General features: G+C 32.4%; 1 protein-coding gene across 2 annotated transcripts in view; it reads right to left on the bottom strand.

The window, feature by feature from the left end:
• Positions 1–1,273: 1,273 nt before the first annotated feature.
• The window catches only part of LOC134259544 (atrial natriuretic peptide receptor 1-like), a 34,649-nt gene continuing 12,890 nt past the window's right edge, over positions 1,274–23,032 (bottom strand). Inside the window, exons 8-23 of one of the 2 annotated variants that reach the window (XM_062742168.1) lie at positions 22,858–22,939; positions 22,485–22,602; positions 20,657–20,725; positions 14,732–14,809; positions 14,436–14,540; positions 13,268–13,339; positions 13,008–13,155; positions 10,576–10,737; positions 10,245–10,413; positions 9,141–9,290; positions 7,814–7,937; positions 7,468–7,536; positions 7,055–7,229; positions 6,412–6,510; positions 2,813–2,904; positions 1,274–1,536 (exon numbers count right to left, since the gene is read on the bottom strand). In XM_062742168.1, coding sequence (XP_062598152.1) covers positions 1,477–1,536; positions 2,813–2,904; positions 6,412–6,510; positions 7,055–7,229; positions 7,468–7,536; positions 7,814–7,937; positions 9,141–9,290; positions 10,245–10,413; positions 10,576–10,737; positions 13,008–13,155; positions 13,268–13,339; positions 14,436–14,540; positions 14,732–14,809; positions 20,657–20,725; positions 22,485–22,602; positions 22,858–22,939 — 1,772 coding nt within the window. In that variant the 3' untranslated portion in view covers positions 1,274–1,476. Of the gene's footprint in view, positions 1,537–2,812; positions 2,905–6,411; positions 6,511–7,054; positions 7,230–7,467; positions 7,537–7,813; positions 7,938–9,140; positions 9,291–10,244; positions 10,414–10,575; positions 10,738–13,007; positions 13,156–13,267; positions 13,340–14,435; positions 14,541–14,731; positions 14,810–20,656; positions 20,726–22,484; positions 22,603–22,857; positions 22,940–23,032 lie in introns of those variants that run through there. The other variant, XR_009990389.1, reaches the window with a different exon arrangement.

Genomic DNA, 23,032 nt, shown 5'->3' with positions numbered 1-23,032 from the left:
TTATCTGAAAGCCTTTTCCTGTTCTTATTAAGCTCCTGTAACCGAAGATTCGGGATTTATAATTTTTGCTTCTGTCTGTTTGTCTGTCCGCAATTACCTTTGACATTTTTGCCCCTAAATTTTGATTGGTTGGAGCGATGGCTCTCATATTCAATTTGTATATTTCTTGTGATATGGCCTTTTTTAGTATGAACATAACCGACCTTATGACCTTGGAGTCTGAGTGGGTCGACCCACTTTTTGTTTTAAAAAAAATGAATTTGTCCATTACATTCAATTAATTTTTTCTAGAATAATAAGCCTCTTTAAAGATATTTTGAAATATATTGAAATGATAATTCCTGCTTATACGTTTTAATTCTAGTGAAAAAGTGTCATTAGATAAACAGAAGCTTTAAGGTTCTCCTGGGTGTCCTAAGGAACTTATTTTCTATAGGCCTAAGCCACACATGTAATTTTATTTATCTACTATTTCAATAACTTGACAGCCTAATGCATCTTTTCTGGTCCAGAGGGTAATGATTCAGACAAACCTGAAATGTTGCTACACGGTGATGCATAATGTGTTGATAATAAAAGCCCCTAGTTATACAAAGAGTTGACCCATTTTATGAATACTTTTGAAAATAAAAAAACATTGCAAGTGGCGAGGATAACGAACATTAATCAATCCAATACAAAACAGCAAACTACAAATATTTTAACAGGGCACAAGCACAGATCCCTAAATCTCCATAGATGGGATCAGATGGTTAGAAGTAAGCATCTTCTATTTGACTGGTAACACTTGCATGAGCTTCAAAAATGATCAAGGAGACATAACATTCCGAAATCAGATTTAATATACAGATAAATGCCTAACAATTGGCATGAAAAAAAGCGACCAAGTGATACGTTATATTTGTTTATAAGGTCATTTAACGTCATGTAGAATTACGAAATGGTGATTTTAAACAAGGTTGTTGAAATTTAACATCTACGTATATGTGAGTAGCGTGCCTCGGTTGTTTAAAATTGATTGTACTCAGGACATGCTGTTAATTGAGTTTCAAATAAGTTGAGAGACATATATAAACACCATATGCAGGTGATTGTGGAATACTACTGCATAATTAAAGAAATTTTACAATGGAAAAGTTTAAGTATTTTCGTTTAATTTACTCTTGTTTGATTATCATTCAGATTAGTTCTTAGAAGGTCATTGCTGTCTATAGTGAGTAATATATCTAAATACATCTGTTTATAGTGATAAAAGTTTTATTTTCATGGCATATTGCAAAAATAAATGGGTTTATAACAGCAATAACAATCATTGTAAAATATTATACATATTAAATGAAATACAAAAAGAAAGAAATGTAAATTACAAATGTTTTAGATGAACTTCAAAAGATTATCATATAGATGTTTGAAAATTATAAACATGAATTCGTTATGAAACAGAAATATGTTGATCAGTCAGATTCCAAGAATAATTTAGATCAGCTGGATTCCGTTTCTTCGATTTAACCAGTATGTTTTCATTACACCTTTGCCCTAGAAATAAATATTTATTCCATTCAATTTGAGGGATAAGTATGCCTTGCATTGAAAGATAAATAATATTAACATGGAATATAAAATCATTATAATCACATGGCATAATCTGCGACTTGTAATGTTGATGTGCAATGTAATATGAAGACATTGACTTAATACAAGCATTTTTTCAATGTCACCATGCGAATCAATAATATTTACATGCCAGATATTTATATCAACATGTTAGGTGATTTGACCCTAATAAATCACATGAAATTTATGGAGTTTGTGGAGATAATGAACAGCAATCGAGCTCAAAAGTTTATAACAAAAGGAAGCAGAGAAACATGGACCTCTAAAACTTTAGAGGTGGGATAAGGAATTATGGAGGATTGATCATTCCCTGCCAACCGGTCACACTCACCGTATGCCCTTTGTCATGATTGGGAAATAACGGGATATTCGTCGATAATGTGGTGTGTAAATAATGGACTAAGGAAAAACATCAGTCAGTGTTTGACTTAATGATAGATTGTTTTTGCTTACAAGGTCACCGTATCCATCTTAGAAATTAAATGACTTTAGTCGAAACTGGTGATATTATTGTTGTTTCATCAATTTGTTTGCCAATAGCCTATCCCAATTTAGAAATTGTTCATACGTAGAATATATGCTCTTGTGTATCGAATGGACTGAGAGATGTAAATCCTGTATGCAAATGATGAAGGTAAATCCCTGCATAAAAAAGGGAAGTTGATGATTGAAAGTTAAGTCAATCATTTCGCATGTTGGCCTGTACATCTTAAGCATTTATTATTATTTTTTCAAATGATGACTAAAATAAACCGCATGTTAACATTGTTAACTCTTTTGTTGACATAATATAGTAGTATCTCATAATGCTTATGTTTGGTGTATGCATGTTGCCAGATACAAAGGCAAATAAATTTACAAATTTTCATGTCAGATTCTCTAAACGTAAGATTTTTAAGATGTATGGTTGAACAGTATTCTTTAATGTTGACATAGTTTATCTTTTATTCTGGCATTTAGAGGGCAGAATTCTGCCACCATACATTTGTTTCTGTTCAATTTGGCTTTTTGGTATATCGATCACATAAATTTTCTTTAAACAAGAAGTAAAAGTTGTTTCGTCATAAAATGTTATTATTTTAAATAAACATTAAAAAGAGAAAATATATAAACATTTACTAACCATAAACGGCTAATCAAAACTGGATCTTAGAGCACTTTGAAAGAAACTTTGTTTGTAATATTCATATACCTATACCTTTACGGTTATATGTCCCCTTTCCTCTAGCTCAAAGTCTTGATTGTCCACAAGAAGGTTTCTGGTCGACTCACTTACGTGGATTTTCATTGCTATTTAAGAATGCAAGCAATTAACACATAATGTAATATATATATATATATATATATATATATATATATATATATATATATATATATATATATATATATATATATATATATATATATATATATATATATTTGATTTATAAGGTATCATTTTTTGAGTTTTATTGAGATGTAAAAAGGGTACAATGTGCCATTTTACATCTCAATAAAACTCAAAAAACGATACCTTATATTTGTGACTTATTCATATTTATATTTGCCTGAATGTTACTTTTAACGTGTGAAATGCGTTAATTTTTCAAACCCAACGGCATGTATGTAATCCACTAAACGCGCGTCGACCCTTTATAGAAATTACGTCGAACGTTTATATCTATGACCTCTTGACCCCATACCTGTATTTACACAGTTATAAAAACGCTTGCCTTCAGTAGTGTTATATAAAGGAAAACATTTGCAAATGTAAATATAAATAAAATGAAATTTATTTATACCATTTAAGGAATTTTAATCGGACAATCTGTAAGTAAAGAGGAAATAATAGAGAGGTTTAGCAAACCAACGTGTACGCGTACTTGTACGTGTATAATGACGAATTTCTACACGTTTATCGAAACGTGTAGATCACCGAGTACACGTAAGTACAAACTTCTAGCTGATATTTCTTTATTTGATGCTTGTTTGAAAGAAAGATAACAAATTTCGAAAAATAGAAGATATGATGCGGATGTTGGTAGAAAAAAACATATGTTCTCATTGAAAAAAGTATCTTATTGCTTGTCAAATACACACACCTATTTACTATCTTGTCTGTCACAACATATCGATATATGAATGAAGTTTAAGACAACCTTTAAAAAACATTTTCTTTAGATGTTTATGCATTAATTTGTTCAAATTAGTGATACACGATATAAGTTCACAAATCATCTTTTATAATTCATATATATTGGTCGGGGGGGGGGGGGGGGGGGGGGGGGGCATGGCAGGGTTGTTGAAATACACAGTAATAAAAAAGTATCACTGTATTATTATTTTTCAGTTTCCTAACATGTCTGAGCGTAAGAAACAAATAAGATTTTCCGAGAAGGATGATTTGTTACTTCTGAGAGAAGTCTTGGCAAAAAACCCGTTTAAAGATCGATGGACTGACGTCAGTGACGCTATTAGCAGAGCTGGATTCACGGTAGATGGCCGGAGAGTCCGAGAGAGAACCAACCTGCTGTTGGAACACCATAGAAAAAATGATGCAGAAAGCAAGAAAAAGTATAAAAACTATCACATACTCCCAATCTGATTTTTTTTTTACTTTGCATAGGGGCCTATACTTTGTATATGGCTTGTGTATGGCCGGTATTACATCTAACTATATAATTTTATATAAGGAAAATTCAGAAGAGCAGGTATAATAATCTTAGATAAATTACAATGCTGCATGTTGAAAAAAATATATCCATTATCAAGATTCTATCAGTGCGGTGACTTTTAAATTTTTTTAAAGGGGGGGGGGTACTAAAAAGTCAAGGGGTTTGGAAATATTTAAGAATCACATATTACGTTCAAGCAGAATTTTGAACAATGGTTTTTTTAAATGAAATTAATTACATTGAAGCAGATCTATGACTAGAGTTCAAACATTTATTGATTTAAGTTATATATTACATGTATGACTGTAGACCTACATGATTTTTAGATTCAGAAAAGTATCATATATTGTTTTTTTTTTTAACTTAGATCAGGAGTTTCTGAAGAATATGACGAAAAAACAACATTATTAGACAATACATATTGGAATTATAATGAGGAGGAAGAGAGAATAAAAGAAAGTATATAAAATATATATAAATCACTATAAAAATTATATATATTGATTTTAAATTCATAAATCTATATATATATATATATATATATAAATCTAACCAAGAAAGCGAATATAAGAAAGAGGAACTTAAACTGAGATGAGAAGAACTTAAACTTCAGAGGGAAAGATTTGAATTAGAAAGAGAAGAAAGAAGGGAAAGAGTAGAGATAAAAAAAGGAAAAGGCTCTAATGTTGCAGCTTCTCCAGAAAGCTTTGAATCAAAAATAATTTTGTGTATTGCAAATTTCAAATTTTAATCAATAAATATCAAAATTGAAAAACACGATAAATAAATATTAATAAAACTTAAATCATGTCTTAAGTTTGTTTTGTACATTTTTCTTTACTCTGCGTCTTATATTTGAATGAAAATATTTCAGAACAGTCAACGATGTAAATATTCTTCAAGGGAGGGTGGATGCAGCCCGAAAAACGACCCAGTTTCGCTCCCATACAAACATGTATGACAATTGGTTAGTAAGGCAGCGACTTTATAGTATTTTCCAACAGGCTGAAGATAAAGTTTGTGGTTTTTCTTGTAATCAAGAAAAGCGAACAGGCTCAACAGTTTCCCAAATCCCCACTCCACACAAATTCTTATAGCTGACATGCGCCTGTTAAAACGTGCTTGGTTAGCAGAAAGAAAGGCACCTTTGAAGGGTGGTACAATGAATGGCATTAAGGGATATGCTGGATCCCCAAAAACACAGTAGACCTCATTGTTGGGCATAGTCATATTCCTCTGCATTTCAATTTCCACACCACTCTCTCTCAGCAAACCAGCATCGTGTCGTCTCCCTTCCACTGGGCCATAAAAGTGCGCAATTATTCCATTAGGGGCCATGATACTTTGGAATTTCAAGCCATGCACTCGTTTATGGCCATTGTAAACGATTCTCTGGTTGTGCGCTGGACGACATATTGGTCGAACGGTACCATCGATGAAACCCCAGCAGTTTTCCAGAGGAGCATTTTTATCCTGAATAGCGGTAGCCATGGCTTGAAGCTCACCATGTGACAACCAGGGTCTGTCCATTGTATCGAGAAGAAAGGCATAATTGTCGTATATGAAGTCAAGTGCTGTGTTAAATATGTTTGAAAGCTCATATTTTGTTCTACCAAATAGCGGGGATAAGTCCTCGAGACAATTACAACGGATAACCCCTCCATTCCACTGCACACTGTGCGATTCGCACACCGAAAAACCTCTGGGACTTCCATTACACGTCTGATCTCATTCAATCCAGCTTTATCAAAGCGAAATAAATGCTTACATTGTTGGTCTGAAATTTCCTCTAATTGAAGTAGAGATTCATATTTACTGGATTTCGTTTCCAGAAGTAATAAGTCGTCGTCTTCCGAAATTGCGGCCAGCATCTTTAAATTTAGTGCCATTTTCAAAAGATTGTAAAATCAAAGCTTATAAGCTAATAAATGTTTATTATTATCCAATGAAAAAAACTTTTACATTCAAAAATTTTCACGTACACGTTTTAATTGCTAAACAACAAAAGTAATAACAACTTGTACTTGTAACTCTAACTTGTAATTCACACGTACAAGTACGCGTACACGTTAGTTTGCTAAACCTCTCTAATTAAAGGAAAAAATCAGATATCAAGTATATTACATGATTGCGACATACTCACCCTCCCCATTTGACTCCATTCGAGAGGCAGTGTTAACTGTATCTCCAAACAGACAATATCGAGGCATTTTTCGTCCAACAACACCAGCACAAACGGGACCTCAATATTATAATTAAAAAGTAAAATAAAATATTTAAACCGACGCAAACAAACCAATATTATTGTTATCAATTTAAATCAGAAAATCCTTCTCAACAATGAAGATACTGTGATAAAACTTTTCAAGCTTTTAAAATTTAACGTGGTAATTCTCGAAACTACATGTATATACATAAAATAAAAAATGTCTTTGCCAATTAATTAATGCGGCGTTAGAATAAATTAAGTTATGTTAAAAATGAAGACAAAGCCATATCCTTTATTGGCTAAAGCTCAGCTTTTTCCTTTATTTAGAAAAAAAAACATTCACAGTATTATATTTCGAGTAACATTTAACGATGTTTACTAAAAATCAATCCCATACTCTTCCATAGAAACTGATCCCACCTATTATGTTTTGGAAGTCCGTGTTTGCTCTGCTCCTATTTTGTACTGTTTAATGAACTTTGAGCTTGAAAACTGTTCGTAACATCTTTTAACACGATATATTTAGCAAAATTAATATATAAAAAGATTTAAACAATATTTTCCAATGTAAATTTACCTGAATGTAACCCTATACGGGCACGTAATTTTTCATTCGGCTTGTGACGTATTTTAAACATTTTTACATTATCTAATATAGCAGTAGACATCTTGGCTACTTCCACGACATGCTTGTCGCCGTTACGAACTGGAAGACCAGACACGACCATGTATGCATCACCAATTGTTTCCACCTGAATCAAAAATATCTATGATTTTTTTTTCTACAAATATATTCAATACTTCTGATATTCTTATGATGAAAAATACTTCTGGTATTCCTTTGACGAAAATTATACTCTATTTGTTTCTGCCTCTGTGTGTATCAAGATACGTTTTTCTCTATATTAAGAAAAATCTTTTTATTCGTAGTTCCGAATCCTACCAAATGTCACATTTTGAAAAATCTATATCGACTGAGATTTTACTTACCTTGTATACATCATAGTTTTCTATGATCTTATCAAAACAGGTGTAAAGATCATTCAACAGATCGACTACCTTAAAAAGGAGAATTTAATTCAAATAAATACGCATACTTGGTACTGCATATGTTCATGCTGCGTAGTCACAATGTTTTTATGACCTCTAACCATTATCTTTTATATATGAATTTGATGTGCGATATCTCATTCAAAATTACTAATTCAGTTTTCAGTTTTTAAACTACAATAATTAACAGTATATATTTTGAATCGGTTTCCATGTCTCAAATAAAACGGAGGCTTACAGATTTAACACAAAACATAGAGGGGTTTTTCAAAAATGCTCTTTGAACCTGCATAGGAGTACTCTCTGATGAAAGGGACGTAAATCCGACAATATCACTGAAGTATATCGTAACACAACCAAACGCCTCAGGATCAACCGTTCGACCATTTCTCAGTTCATCTGCGACATACCTATAGATTATAAAGGTCTTAAATGCTTATATAGAAAAGCAATCTAATTAAAATTAGATCTTTGATCTGCTCCAATTTGATCGCTACTCACAGTGTGGAGATCAAACTTGAGCGGATCAAAGATCTAATTTTAATTAGATTGATAAAAAAGAAGAAAAAATTATGAAATATTAGATTGCTAGGAAAGAAGAAAAAAATATGAAATATCAGAGAGAGAGAGAGAGAGAGAGAGAGAGAGAGAGAGAGAGAGAGAGAGAGAGAGAGCACTTTGATACATTTTAAAATCTTGGTCTCTTATAATTAATTTACTGACATCTAAAAAATTTCTTTTTTGATTTTGTCAAAATTATAACTAAAGCATTGTTTTATAGAAATGCCGAGAAGCAGAAAAGAATATATTTTTTTAAGTCGTCATTCCGTCATTCCGTAAAAAATTTAGTCAACGCTAGATTTCAAATTCTGTTTACCGTTTCTATTTAAAGTTGTACAATTGTGATGAGGAAAGAAAAATATGATCTTTTAATTTTATAAGACCTAAACATATTAAAAAAATGTCAGCAGATATAATTTGAATATAACATCTTGTCAGAAACCCGAAAAGAATCCCTATTTAAAGAGAAAATGGAAATAACATTTCATTCGTCAACTCCACTTACTTAAGTAGCAAACTAGCAAAATACTTACATTTATCACCTTCATATGGGTTTATATATCTCTCAATTGATTTATAAAACATGCTCTAAAACGAGGTAAGCTATTGACAAGTAAGTTGATGAAACAAGAATAGCAACAGTGTCAGCAATGATAATGGACGTTTTTCACACTAATTGTTAGGCATGTATGTACAAAGTAATTGTCGACGGATTTTCCGTTATTTCCCGGTCATGAGAAAGAGCTCACCGCAATGCAGATATGACCGGTTGTCAAGGGATGTTCACTCCTTTATGGTACCTGATTTTACCTCCTCTGATGTTTAAGATATCTGTGTTTGCTCTGTTCTTGATTTGTATTGTTTGAATAGACTTTTGAGCTTGAATGCTGCCTATTATCTCTACATGATATTCATTTACTTTTTGATTGACCTCTTCTTATCGAAGTATCATAATGTCAATGTATATATTTTGTAAAAGCAAATGATAAATCGTATTGAAAAGATATTTTAGAAAAATGTGGTGCTATACAATAACTGACGGCGCGGCGTACTTTGGTAGAACTTGGTAAAGCAGCTCCTCGGATCTCCTTTTTTCCTCTAAAAATGCTTGTGTCCTCTCTTCCACTAAGTCTTCTAAATTATTAGCGTATTCTTCCATCCGGGACAGAAGATTATCCAAAAACTTGTCACCAGTTTTATCCCTGTAAACATATGGGATAGAAGATTATCCAAAAACTTTTCCTCAGTTTTATCCCTGTAATCATATGGGATAGAAGATTATCCAAAAACTTGTCACAATTTTTATCCTTCTGAACAAATTACATGTATTGGGAGGACAGGCATCAATGATTTTTGAAAATGAATGAAACGAAGGATATGGAGATAACAAACAGTATTCAATATCAAAGCCTATAAAACAATACAAAATAGGAGCAGAGCAAACACGGACCTCCAAAACATTAGAGGTGGGATCAGGTGCGATAGAGGAGTGGCCATACAAGGCCGACCGGTCACACCCGCCGTGTACTCCTTGTCATGATCAAGAAATAACGGAAAAAATCCGTCGTCAATTCAGTGTATAAATAATGGACTAACAATTAATATGAAAAACGTCAGCCAGCATTTGACTCAATGATGAATTGTATTTGCTTGCTGACAATGTCATGTAACAAAAACTTAACCCGTATTCTAAAAGGTGATCGAATTTAATCCTATATTAGTTTGTTTAGCTTTTAATGAAGATATCCATAGTGATTAGTGATAAATTTTAAAGTAAATCTCAGTAATGACTTAAAATTTTGCTACTTCCAAACATAGTACCCTGAATGTAAAAGATGAAAAGCACACAGAAATAAATATATTCTTTGTACGTTGTGACATATTTTTGGGTTAACCCTCATATGAGTTATCTGTAGTATTTTATTTTTATTTTTAGTTAAATTGAGACAATTTCAGGGTCTCCTTTAGGAATAATGAAATGCTAATGAATATCCGATGAAATTCAACATAAAAAGAGCATACTTTTCCTAATCTTCATCCCTTAGTAACGTATAGAGAAAAACATCTTAATAAATCAAATATAATATATACGTGGAACTTAAAATCTTGTGAAATTACGGTCTATTTGTTAATTATTTATAAACACTAATACTTACCAGTGCAATCTTGAAGCTTCTTTTTTTATTGTGGTAAATGTTGGCCTAGCTTTCGGATTTTCATTCCAGCAAGCTTTCATTAAATTAACCATTTCCTTGTCAGCATCAGCAACATCTAATCTTGGACGGAATGGTGTTTCATCAACCTCCTTTAGCTTTCTAATGATCTCTGAAAAAAAAAAATCCAGGTGGATTTAATTATTATCATTAAAACAAAAATTACAAATTTAGAAATAATTCATTGTGATATACTTACAAAATAGACACAAAAGAGAAGATTGTTTTAAAGAATCAACTGACCAACTTAATTTTTCACTAGGTTTTTACGAACCATCGAAGGATAGGAACTCTTTGTCGTCCTCAAATGCCTCTTTACGTGACAGTATTTCGTACAGGATGATGCCAAAGCTGTAAATATCAGCACACTGCATCTCCGGAACGTCCCTCTCAGCTTTAGGTTTACGAAGCAACTCAGGGGCAACCAAAAGAGCATCTGTCATGTTTTAAAGGGGCATGGAAACAGTTTCAGCTAAATTTTCAGAATTTATTTTTCCATTTTACAAATATTTAACTAAGGTCTTTCTAATGATCATCAAAAATTTGAACGCCAGTTGTCCAGATACAAGACAGATTTAGAGCTCCAAACCTTTGTTATGTAAACAAGGCTAGTGTCATGTTTTTGTTTACACAGGTTAATATACGAATTCGTTCAAAGTTGTTCGTTCATAGTAGATAGTTTCAAATAAAAGTTAATTTTAAATACAATTTGTCAGCTACTATTGATTTGCTGAACTTCATTTTTGTTAAAAATATATTTTCTATATGTAAACAAAAACAAAGCATGAGCCTTGTTTACATTATGAATAACTTAAAGTTCTGTATCTTGTTTGTTAATCAACAAATGATATTCAAATTTTTGATAATCAATAGATGATGCCTTAGGTAGGAATTGTAAACATTAAAATTGGTTTTTAAAAAATCAGTTGAAACTGTGTCCAGGCCCCTTTAATGACATTAAGGAAGTCTTTAAGCTAAGTCACCATTTTTGGAATGGCATCCTTTAACTCTGCGATCATGTAAGATTTGTATAAATGCTATGATATTCCGTATAAAAGAGATGTCAATACCAAGTTATTTCGACTAACTACAAAAAAAAAAATCTAAAATAAATAAATAAACAAGAGGCCCATGGGCCACATTGCTCACCTGAGCACTGTGGCTAGGAAAAAGCAGAATTGGTTTATACTCGAAAAGCTTAAATCCAAAAGTAGTCCCATGACCAATCATGGCTTTGCTATTCTTGAGAAGAAGATTTTTAAAGAATTTTCCTATATATTTTTATGTAAAACTTTGGTCGGCCATTTTGGCCCCGCCCTACCCCTGGGGGTCATGATTTGAACAAACTTGAATCTACACTACCTGGGGATGCTTCCATATAAATATGATCAATTATGGCTTTGCTATTCTTGAGAAGAAGATTTTTAAAGAAATTTCCTACATTTTTCTATGTAAAACTTTGGTCGGCCATTTTGGCCCCGCCCTACCCCTGGGGGTCATGATTTGAACAAATTTGAATCTACACTACCTGAGGATGCTTCTATATAAATATGATCAATTATGGCTTTGTTGTTATTGAGGAGAAGATTTTTGAATAAATTTCCTATATATTTCTATGTAAAACTTTGGTCGGCCATTTTGGCCCCGCCCTACCCCTGGGGGTCATGATTTGAACAAATTTGAATCTACACTACATGAGGATGCTTCCATATAAATATGATCAATTATGCTTTTGCTATTCTTGAGAAGAAGATTTTAGAAAAATTTTCCTATATATTTCTGTGTAAAACTTTGGTCGGCCATTTTGGCCCCGCCCTACCCCTGGGGGTCATGATTTGAACAAACTTGAATCTACACTACCTGAGGATGCTTCCTTATAAATATGATCAATTATGGCTTTGTCATTCTTGAGAGGAAGATTTTTAAAGATTTTTCCTACATATTTCTATTTAAAACTTTGGTCGGGCATTTTGGCCCCGCCCTAACCCTGGGGGTCATGATTTGAATAAACTTGAATCTACACTACCTGAGGATGCTTCCATATAAATATGATCAATTATGGCTTTGTTGTTCTTGAGGAGAAGATTTTTAAATAAATTTCCTATATATTTCTATGTAAAACTTTGGTCGGCCATTTTGGCCCCGCCCTACCCCCGGGGGTCATGATTTGAACAAACTTGAATCTACATTACCTGAAGATGTTTCCCCATAAGTTTCATCTTTCCTGGCACAGTGGTTCTTGAGTTGAAGATTTTTAAAACATGCTACCAAATTTTCATTAATTCCCAATTATCTCCCCTTGAATGAGGGCGTGGCCCTTCATTTGAACAAACTTGAATCCCATTCACCCAAGGATACTTTGTGGCAAGTTTGGTTGAAATTGGCCCAGCGGTTCTTGAGAAGAAGTCGAAAATGTGAAAAGTTTACAGACAGACGGACAGACAGACGGACGCCGGACAAAATGTGACCAGAAAAGCTCACTTGAGCCTTCGGCTCAGGTGAGCTAAAATGATATGATAACCAGTGCTTGTAAAATATGCATTGACAAATAAAATATTGTCTGATGAATAACAGAGAAATTTACAGGGAATGCCTTCTTGTCATACTTGTCTTCTGAAAATAAAACATTCTTGTTGTATATGAGTGATCAATAAATGTACGCATAACCTGGTAAAAAAAACAAATTCTTTTATTAGGTTTGCCTACCTTTATCCGTAATATCTATATAAAAATCTCTAAGAGTTTGTATTCCAAACTCTGTAACTTTTAAAACAAAGCGGCTGTCGATCACACAATTCATACTAGTGAGATGACCGTGGTATTTCATGTTGGAGCTATGAATATAGTCCATTGCCTACAAATTGAGCAAATATAGAAAGATTTTTTTTTATATTGTTTTGTTAGTATTACACACGATGAAATCGCTCGTTTTTATTCCAACTGAATTATGTAAACTTTTATCTTACCTGAATTATGTCACAGATTAAGGATGCTCGAAATTCCCAGTTCAATGTGAAAGAATCGTTACTCAAAATATCCTTCAAGAAAAATCAAAAATTAGAAATGTTGACTTTATATCTGTCATAATCCTTCTCAGTAAAAAAAAAATCAGTGTATATTGTAAGCTGCATATTCTTATTCGGCAAACATATTATAAATTTTGGAACATGTTCGTTCAAAAATATCCCTATTAAAAAGGAGATTTTTCAAAAGGTATATATTTGTTTTGCATGTAATATATCGAAATAAGAGACAGTATTTAAGATCAAAAGTCCATAAAACAATACAAAAATTAGCAGAGCAAACATGGACCTCCGAAATATCAGAGGTGGGGTCAGGTGTCAGGTGGAGGAGTGAGCATCCCCTGCTGACCGGTCACACCCGCCGGGTGCTCCTTGTCATGATAGGGAAATAACGGGAAAATCCGTCGTCAATTCAGTATATAAATAATGGACTAACAATTGGTATGAAAAAAACATTGAACTCAAAGATAAATTGAATTTGCTGACAAGGTCATTATTATGATTACACCGACCGTAGAACTTACGAAATCACGAATTTAAACGAGAATCTCGGTATTCTTGTTTCATCAACTTGTTTGTCAATAATTTACATCGTTTAAGAAATTGTTCATACGTAGAGCATGCTCTTGCGTATCGAATCATCTGAGATATATAAACTCCGTATGCAGGTGATGAAGGTATATTGCTGCCTAAGTAAGGGAAGTTGACGAGAGAAAAGATGTGTGTTAGATTCTATGGTATTTTTTTTTCTCAAGCTCACCGGGATATATCATATATGTATCGACATAAGAATGGATAATTGACCATACGTTGTCGATATTTCCAAATATCGAGCTGAAAGCCAGAGCAAGTGTTCATTTCACGCATTAGATTTTGGACAAATTCTCTTCATATGAATACCCAAAAAGATCTGCTTATAACGGGCCACAATTGGTACCCATTGGAATTCCAATATATAGTTCGAAGACCTGGTCTCCAAAAACTACATTGATATTATCAATCAGAAACTCATAAATCAAATTTGAATTACACTGTATGAACAGGTAATAAGTTGTTAAACTATTCAATGGGTTGTACTCCCAAAAATTCATGCCCTTCAAAATTAACTTACCCTTAAATCTCCACGTGTACAATATTCATTCACGGCATAAATACCCGATACACTCTCAGTAAGTCCGATAAATTTTGTCAAGTTGTTACAATTTATGTTTCTAAGCTGAAAAAAAAAATATTCAGTCAAATATATGTTTCCAAGCTTAAAGGAATTTTGAAAACATTTACTTTTTATAATTTTTCAAAGTTTTAAGATTATAAATGTTTATACTTTTAGAACATAATATCGCAAAATTTAAATGCCAAATATTTTTTTAATGAAGAAAACACCATTATTTTATTTGAATTCCATACCTGTATTAAATCTAAAAGGAACTCTCTTGTGGTAGGTAATGCACTCGTATTAAGTTTGAAAAGAGACACTTTCGCCCCCTAATGAGATAAGAGATATTTTACATTGACAATACATATGTTTTCTTTCACAGACATACTAGCATATCGTATATAATATTCAAAGCTAATTCACTCTGAATTAGCTGCTTTTATCGAAGGAAGTGCATAAATGCTTTACCTAAATCTCAGTACTTATTCCTAGTGATTATCGTTCTTGTCAAATATTTTAGTTGATTATCCCCCTTTTAATAAAAACACCTGAGGGCGCTTTGGTTGCAACTTCCCTTTTCAATGTTCCAGCATCATCTTGGGTCGGTAAAAATTTTCCAGCTTGTTATTGTGTATTATAAATTTGAAACAATCATTGAAATTATTAACTGATTTAGAGAAGGCATTTTTAGAAGTGATATTTTCAGGTTTTATGCTAGGATTAGGTATAGTTAGCCTATTGTCCCCGATGTTAATGGATTTCTTGGGGGGGGGGTAGCGTGGACATAATGTAAAGCTTGTGAAATGGGGCCTTAGTTATAAATAGAGGGTCTAGATAGATATAAATGTATTTAAAATACATAGTTAAATGGCTTGGGGGGGGGGGTCGTCGCCAAGACTTCCAGCACCATAGATTCAATATTAACATTAAGATCGGGACGGGGGGTAACTCTCGAAATTACATGTCGATACGGATAGCTATGATCGATATATTAAAACTAGGGTCGATTGCACTTGCTAGATTGATTTAATAACTAATATTTTAACACGATTTTTCTATACCCCGCAATTATCCGAGCATTTGCTAAGCGATCTGACAAGTGATTGTTTTTCGGATTTGGTTTTGTCGTTTAGTTCGAACATACAACTTCCAGTTTTACTTTAAGGTTACATAACAGTATTACACTTTGGTTCTCGTCAAATCATGGCTGACGCAAAATAATCCCGGAATCTTCCCTTCCGATTCGGGCATTTTGATACGAGACTGGAGCTGAATTTTATTATGAGATGAAAAACATATAAACTTCCTGTATTGACCGGATTTATTAAAATTTAGGGCATGCTGATTTTTCTGTATACTGTCAAGAGTGGGGAGTGATTAGGCCCTGGACTAGATTTTCAAGCACAAGATAAAAATAAGGTACATTCTATATACAATTTAAAATTTTTCTCTCTTAAATATTTTGGACGGTTTTATGAGAAGGATATGGAAATAACGAACAGTATTCAATCTCAACGTCCATTAAACAATATACAATCAAATTCTAGCCAGATAAATTTATACCCGTGTTACAACGCACTTTGAAAAATTACGCACTTTGAAAAAAATTTTCAAAGTGCGTTAAAATTTGGGACCAAGCTAACGCACTTTGAAAAAAATATTTTTTTTTTCAAAGTGCGTTAATATCGACCATATTAACGCACTTTGAAAAAAATGTAAAGATTGATCATTATTCCTTCAAATAATCGGTATGTAAATAACAGATCCTGGTTTGATAACTTTTTTATGATAAAGTCACTGTAGGACCTGAGATATTGACGTTTTAAATATTTAAGGTTTTGATAAAATAAAAGGGAAAATTAAAAGATCTTGAAAAAAAAGAGTGACGATTGTTAATGTTCATTAATTCGTTTCTTTTTTTTTTTTAAATTCAAGTCTTTGATAAGTAGATGTAAAGGTGTATAGGGGGCACTAACAGAGGACAGCTTCAAGCAACTTAGCATTTATCATAATAAAAAGGGGCCAATTTGATTGTTCAAAACTATGAAAATTCTTTCTCTCTCATACGTTTTACTGTACTTAAGGACATACGCAACGTACCTTACCTACTGATAATTTTCCAAGATATTCTAAATTTAAACTTATGATATCATTACATGTTCTTAGAAAAAAAATCAGCATGCGTTACCAGGGGTTATGAAAAGATATCAAATTTTGAAAATTTTTGCATTATTCAAATAAAAATGTACAAAAATTATAAAACATGAATTCCAAATTTTTTTTCATCGAAAATTGTTTTAGAAGAAGTATACAAATCCATATATAGAGATTAAAAATAATGCACACAGGTCCTTCATTTAGTGGAACTCTTCAACTCCAGGGAAGAATCCCAAAAAGTTCAAACTACGTTGCCTATGACCTTAAAAATATCTAGTTTTAATCTGTTTTAATTAACTCATTTATTATTGGAAGTTTTCAAGGTCATTCCAGTTAGGTAAATACATAATTATATGAATGCTTTGAGTATAGCATAGACATCGAGACTGGGCGAAGGGCCAGGGGAGGGGATGGGGGCTAAGCCCCCAACTTATTTTGGAAAGATATATACATCGTATAAGCATTGAAAATGCAGCGTACCCTTTTTAGGTTTATTGCTCCCCTCCCCCGTTTGTTACCGACACCTATGTATTGGAAAGATAAAGATTTGGACTGAGGGATCTTATACCCGTCTTCTCCTCTTTTCAACAGGAGTAAATCAATTCATTTTTGAGGTTAGGGTTAGGCTTAGTTTTTTTAAAGATAAATAACAAATAAAATCTTTCCATGACTAAAATATGATTTTTTTTTTCAAAGTGCGTTAAGTGTCTCCATGGTAAAATATATTGATGTAGACTCTTAACGCACTTTGAAAAATTTTTTCAAAGTGCGTTGAGTAGGTCCCAAATTTAACGCACTTTGAAAATTTTTTTCAAAGTGCGTTGATTTTGTCCCAATTTTAACGCACTTTGAAAAAATTTTTCAAAGTGCGTAATTTTTTCAAAGTGCGTTGCCACATACCCGCTTCCAGCAGGACTGTCGTGCTCATGTAGAAATCTGGAACACATCATACATGCACAAGTCTGATGATAATTCCTGGTGTAGGGTTTTGCCTAACTTAGTGTTTAACAGTCTTGTTTCTGCTATATCTCCTTTTAACCTCTCTTTAAATTTATAGGTAGTGTCTTATGAGTTTATAGGCACCTTTATCATACTTTTAATGCAACTCTGATGTGTTAAGACTGTAAAGATAGCCTAAACAGTTAAACAAAATGGACAATTTCAATTCATGACAATATAGATCTATCTAGCTGATTCCTTTGTTAGCAACAATGTTTATTTGAAATATCGTTCAGAGATATATGTTCTAGACATGCATGCATCTATGGGTTGCACATTGCACAAGTTTTATATGATTTTCAATTCTTTCATAATAGCCTTTATACTTAAATCAATTTAAATACAATGAATCCGCAAAATAAAGCCCATTGTCCATCTAACAATTTTTATGAACTCATAACACAATTAACTACTCACACAGAGCATTTTACACTTACATCTTGCATCACGAAACATACACACCGCATTTTTACAAATAAACAAACAAACAAACAAAAAAAACAAAAAAAAAATCTGATCATGAACTCCCAGCTACATTGTTGTATGTGTAGCTTATAAATTATGTTGAATGTTGTGTATATGTGTTGTTTGATGTTGTTTGAATATTTGATTTGGGGCATGCTCGTTGTTGGCTGCCCATTGCCCTTGTTGTATTTGAATTCATACAGCCCTTTATTTACATACATAATGCATTTTTACAAAAAAAAAAAAAAAAAAAAAAAAAAAAACCTGTTAATCAAGACCTGAAGCTACAATATATTGAATGTTGTGAATATGTGTTGGTTACATTTGATTATTTGATTTGGGGCATGCTCTTTGCTGGCTGCCCATTGCCCTTGGTGTATTTGAATTCATACAGCCGTTAATTTACATACACTAATTTAAACATACACAATGCATTTTTACAAAAAAATAAATAAATAAACATACACAATGCATTTATACAAAAAGAAAATCAAAAAAAAAAAAAAATAAATAAACTGTTAATCAAAAAACCTGCAGCTACAATATGTTGAATGTTGTGAATATGTGTTGATTGATGTTGTTTGATTATTTGATTTGGGGCATGCTCTTTGCTGGTGCACCATTGCCCTTGGTGTATTTGAATTACAGCCCTTAATTTACATAGACTAAACATACACACTGCATTAAAAAAAAATAAAAAAAAAAATAAAAAAAAAAAAAGATGGCGGCCCATGCCCATATATTTGAATTATAGCCCTTAATTTACATTACACAAACTGCATGATTAAATGAAAAAAATTAATGAAACTATTGATCATGACCCGCATGTAGCTGCATGGTTGTATATATATAATAATTGATTCCATCCTTTACATACACTAAACATTCAAAATCTACACACACTACAAAATTACTTGATCTGCACCTATTTTCATTGTAGTCTTTACATGTTTAATTATTTTTCAATTTTTATGAAAATTAAACTTAACACATACATCATTATGTAACAATCAAAATATGATGTGCAGCTGATTATCTTTTAAGTTATTTAGAAAACAAAGAATTTAACAATTTATTATGCTTAGTACAAATATTTACAACTTTTAATTTCATATACTACAAGAATATAATATTTAATCAGCGAAGCATGAAAGATCAGTAGTGTTCACTAAGTCTACAATTGTTTATTGGACTAAATTTTTGGCAAAACCTTGAAATCACAAGACTAGTACTGCTTGAGTATTAATTTTATGGCTCCAACTGGTCTTTGATTGGACATACTTCTCATACAAATTCTAATTTGAACATCATTTACTTTCTTGCTGGAAGTGTGGCATATTTCCCAACTCTGAATATTAGTGGTGGGGTGTCCTAAGCTAGCATTATATGGTATAAGTTTAGATTTTGTAAATTCTATTGCTGTTATACTGACCGTGTTAGTAAATTTAACCCATAAGTATGTCATATTTTAATGTTTCATACCAATTGGTAGGCTCTTGTTTTTATTCTAAATTTCAACACAATGTCCCATTGCACCAATCAATATATATAGGGCTTGAGGCAAATTTGAACAGCCAGTAGGGAATGCCTTTCTTTAAAGCACATGATCCTACCCAAAGAAATTCAAGGGGTACTTGTTCAATAAAATGTTCACCTTTGTATGATCATACATGTACACTAATATCTGAGTTAGATCAACGTTCGTTTCTCCAGTTTTCTCATAAAGTTAGTTTGATATACATGTACAGCTGTATTCCAAAAAATAGGTAATAATATTTCCAGTAATAAGGTTAGTACAGTTTCCTTTTAATTCAGATATGAAGTAGATTTTAAATTTTTAATCTGTTTCTCGTTTATGTATTTTGCTTATATATTCCTGGTTATTGCATGTGTAGTGATATACATGCGTACATGTTTCTTTGATCTACTCATCACCAAAATCTTAGATACTATTTTATTAGGGTCATCACATCGACTCCATGTATAATTGGGGGTTAGCTTTAGTTTTACAGGGAATCAATTTCATCAATCATGATAGGTATTGGCTTGGGCATGGCTACTTCTGCCGCTCTACCCCCACCCATATGGTGGCGGAGTTCCCTACCACAAAGAACTTGTGGTCGGGAACTTGTGGCGTAAACGAGCGGCACTAAGTAACTATCCTTATATGCAGTCATGTAACTCATGAAAGTTGAAAAGTAAACTTTGGATTTAGATATACATAAATAAGTGCTTGACCTCTGCACCTCCCAGGGTCAAGGCTTTTACCACTTTCTGATATGGTGTTTGTGAACTTTGACCTTTGAACTTTGAACCTGAGTTTTAATATTTAATATGTAATATTTGCTTTGTTGTGTTGCCAGAGACACCAATATCTTTTCATAATTTGTGTCTCTGGATAAACAGCCGTGCCCAATATTCGCCACAATAAAATTTATTAAATTCATACTTGATGTTTTTATATGCACTTATCTGAGATAATATGATATATCATATAATATATAATACATCATATTATATTATATTATATTTACAGAGAGAGAGAGAGAGAGAACCTTGTATGTGGCCACCAAAGAGTTTCTGTATTTAATCAAGCTCATTTCATCTTCACACAAGGACTTCAGCTGTAATCAGAGAAATGTCACACTGTAACTAATCTTTCAAATGTTATTTCTTAACAAAAAAGATTGAAGGTTATAACCCTCTAAACCTAAGGTGTAATTTATGGCATGGCTTATTACATATAAGAGTTTTTCCGACAGAATTTTTATAAAAACCTGTAAAGAAATTCATTTAACAAAATTATGAAAACTATAATTTTTGTCGTATCTCAATAAATGTTCTAAATCCTTCCACCTTTATCACAGGGTTGGCAGAAAAAGCGGGAATAATACTTCCCAAGACAGTGGGAAATACTGGTAATTCCCGGAAAATACTGGTATTAACCGGGAAATAATTGGAAATGAAAAAAATTTATGGTTATAATTTTGAATCATTAGTTTCAAAATCAAAATACTGTTATTAGTTTCATGTTTTATATAAAGGTTCTATGCACTGTATAAAGGTGAACCTAAAGATCCTATTTGGGTTTTTATTATTTGACTAAAAAAGGATCTACGAAAATTGCTAAATGTAGAATATCAAATCTTGGCAAAAGACCCTCAGTTCTTCTCAAGGTAAAATATCTCTAAAACAGGAATACAAAACTTCCTGGGTAAATTTGTTAAAATAACATGCTTGATTACAATAACTATAACAGTGTTCATAAAAGGATAACATTTAATCTATTAGGTTATGGGATTTATAATTTAAAAGATTCAACAATTGAACTAAACATAATCTAAGCAAGTCAAAAAAAACTATCGATTCCGATGGAATTCTCAGCGCTGCCCTACACTGCACGGTCATTAAGAATGGAAGTGAGATACAGTAATATAGCAAATTCACCTGTGTCATATTTTGTGGTCAGAGATATAAGCAATGTCAGATAATTGAACGTACCGGAATAACATTCACAATACAAGTTCTCGTGCCAATATTGTGTTTTGTGCACAGAGCTACATCGAAGACGTTTTCGTTTAGCAATAGAATTCTCACTTTTCAATCGTCAACTTCCCTTACTTATGTAACAATATACCTTTTCATCTGCATATGGGGTTTATGTCTAACAATTGATTTGATACACAGGAACATGTTCTTAGTAAAAATCATTTCATAATGGGTTAGTTACTGACTAACATGTTGATGAAACAATAATATCAACAGTCTCGTATAAAGTCATCATTTTGCAAGTTCTAGGTCGATACAATGATCTTGTCAGAAAATACATTTTATTGTTAAGTCTAATGCTGACATAGACCTGTTTTCATACTAATTATTAGGCTATTATTAACTCTTAATTTTTTTTAGGACGTTCCCCTTATTTTCCATGATAAGGAGCGTACGGAGGGTGACGGGTTGGCAGAGAATGTTGACTCCTTCCTGACACCCGATCCCTTCACTGATGTTTTAGACGTCCTTGTATTCCCTGTTCCTGATTTGTATTGTTGAATCGACTTTTGAGCTTGAATATTGTTTGTTATCTCTATATTTCAATTTTGCTTAAATCGTTAAACTAAAGTTATTTTAGAAACTAAAAAAAACGAAAATTGCAAAGAAAGATAATATGCAAATCTTCCATGCCACTTTCGAAATCTATTTCTGCAAGGGGTTAAATAGACAATACACAATCTATCCGTAGATATACTAAACGTTTCCAAATTTTCGTAGTTCAACTTTCTTACATTTATCACAGGCGTTAATATCTATGTCTACGCAAGTGGTATTTATTGTTCTTTGATAGACAGGGACCGTTCGCGTTAAAATGATCAGAATATATTTTACCTTTGACACAGAAAACCCTAAACTGGAGGTTTCGCTTTTACCAGAAGAAACCCACGTGATCTCCTCCCAGGGGATCCGCCACCAGTTGCTGCACAATTCTGACTCATTTTTCATTCTCCTAACAAATAATTTAGAATTTGTAAGAAAAGAACAGCTGATAATCGGTAACAAGAACAAATTTTTATATCACTTTGCCATTTTTTTTAATTTTTTAACTAAATTCATTTGTCGAGATTTGAGTACAAAAACATTTATTTTTCAATTTGCACTCTCTACGTAGATAAAACTGCAATGATTCTGGCTTAGGTTTTGAATGAAACCTACTTAGTTTTTAAAACCTTTATGTTATATAATTGAAATATTGAAGTAATACCTGTATACAATTAAAACAGATAATACCAGGATAAGTATCACACCTGAGAACACAATAGATATGATTCCAACCAAAGGAAACTCTGAAATGAAAATCAATTACATAATATACCGGAAAGGGTTTTACATTTATACTTGATAAGTTCAATTAAAGCTAAGGAAGGTAAGCCTTAACA

Source organism: Saccostrea cucullata, unplaced genomic scaffold (assembly GCF_032062105.1).
Source record: "Saccostrea cucullata isolate Sc308-1 unplaced genomic scaffold, CSIRO_AGI_Scuc_v1 ctg775, whole genome shotgun sequence".
Classification (NCBI taxonomy): domain Eukaryota; kingdom Metazoa; phylum Mollusca; class Bivalvia; order Ostreida; family Ostreidae; genus Saccostrea; species Saccostrea cuccullata.
The sequence above is the reverse complement of the archived record's forward strand: the minus strand, read 5'-3'. Positions and strand labels throughout refer to the sequence as shown.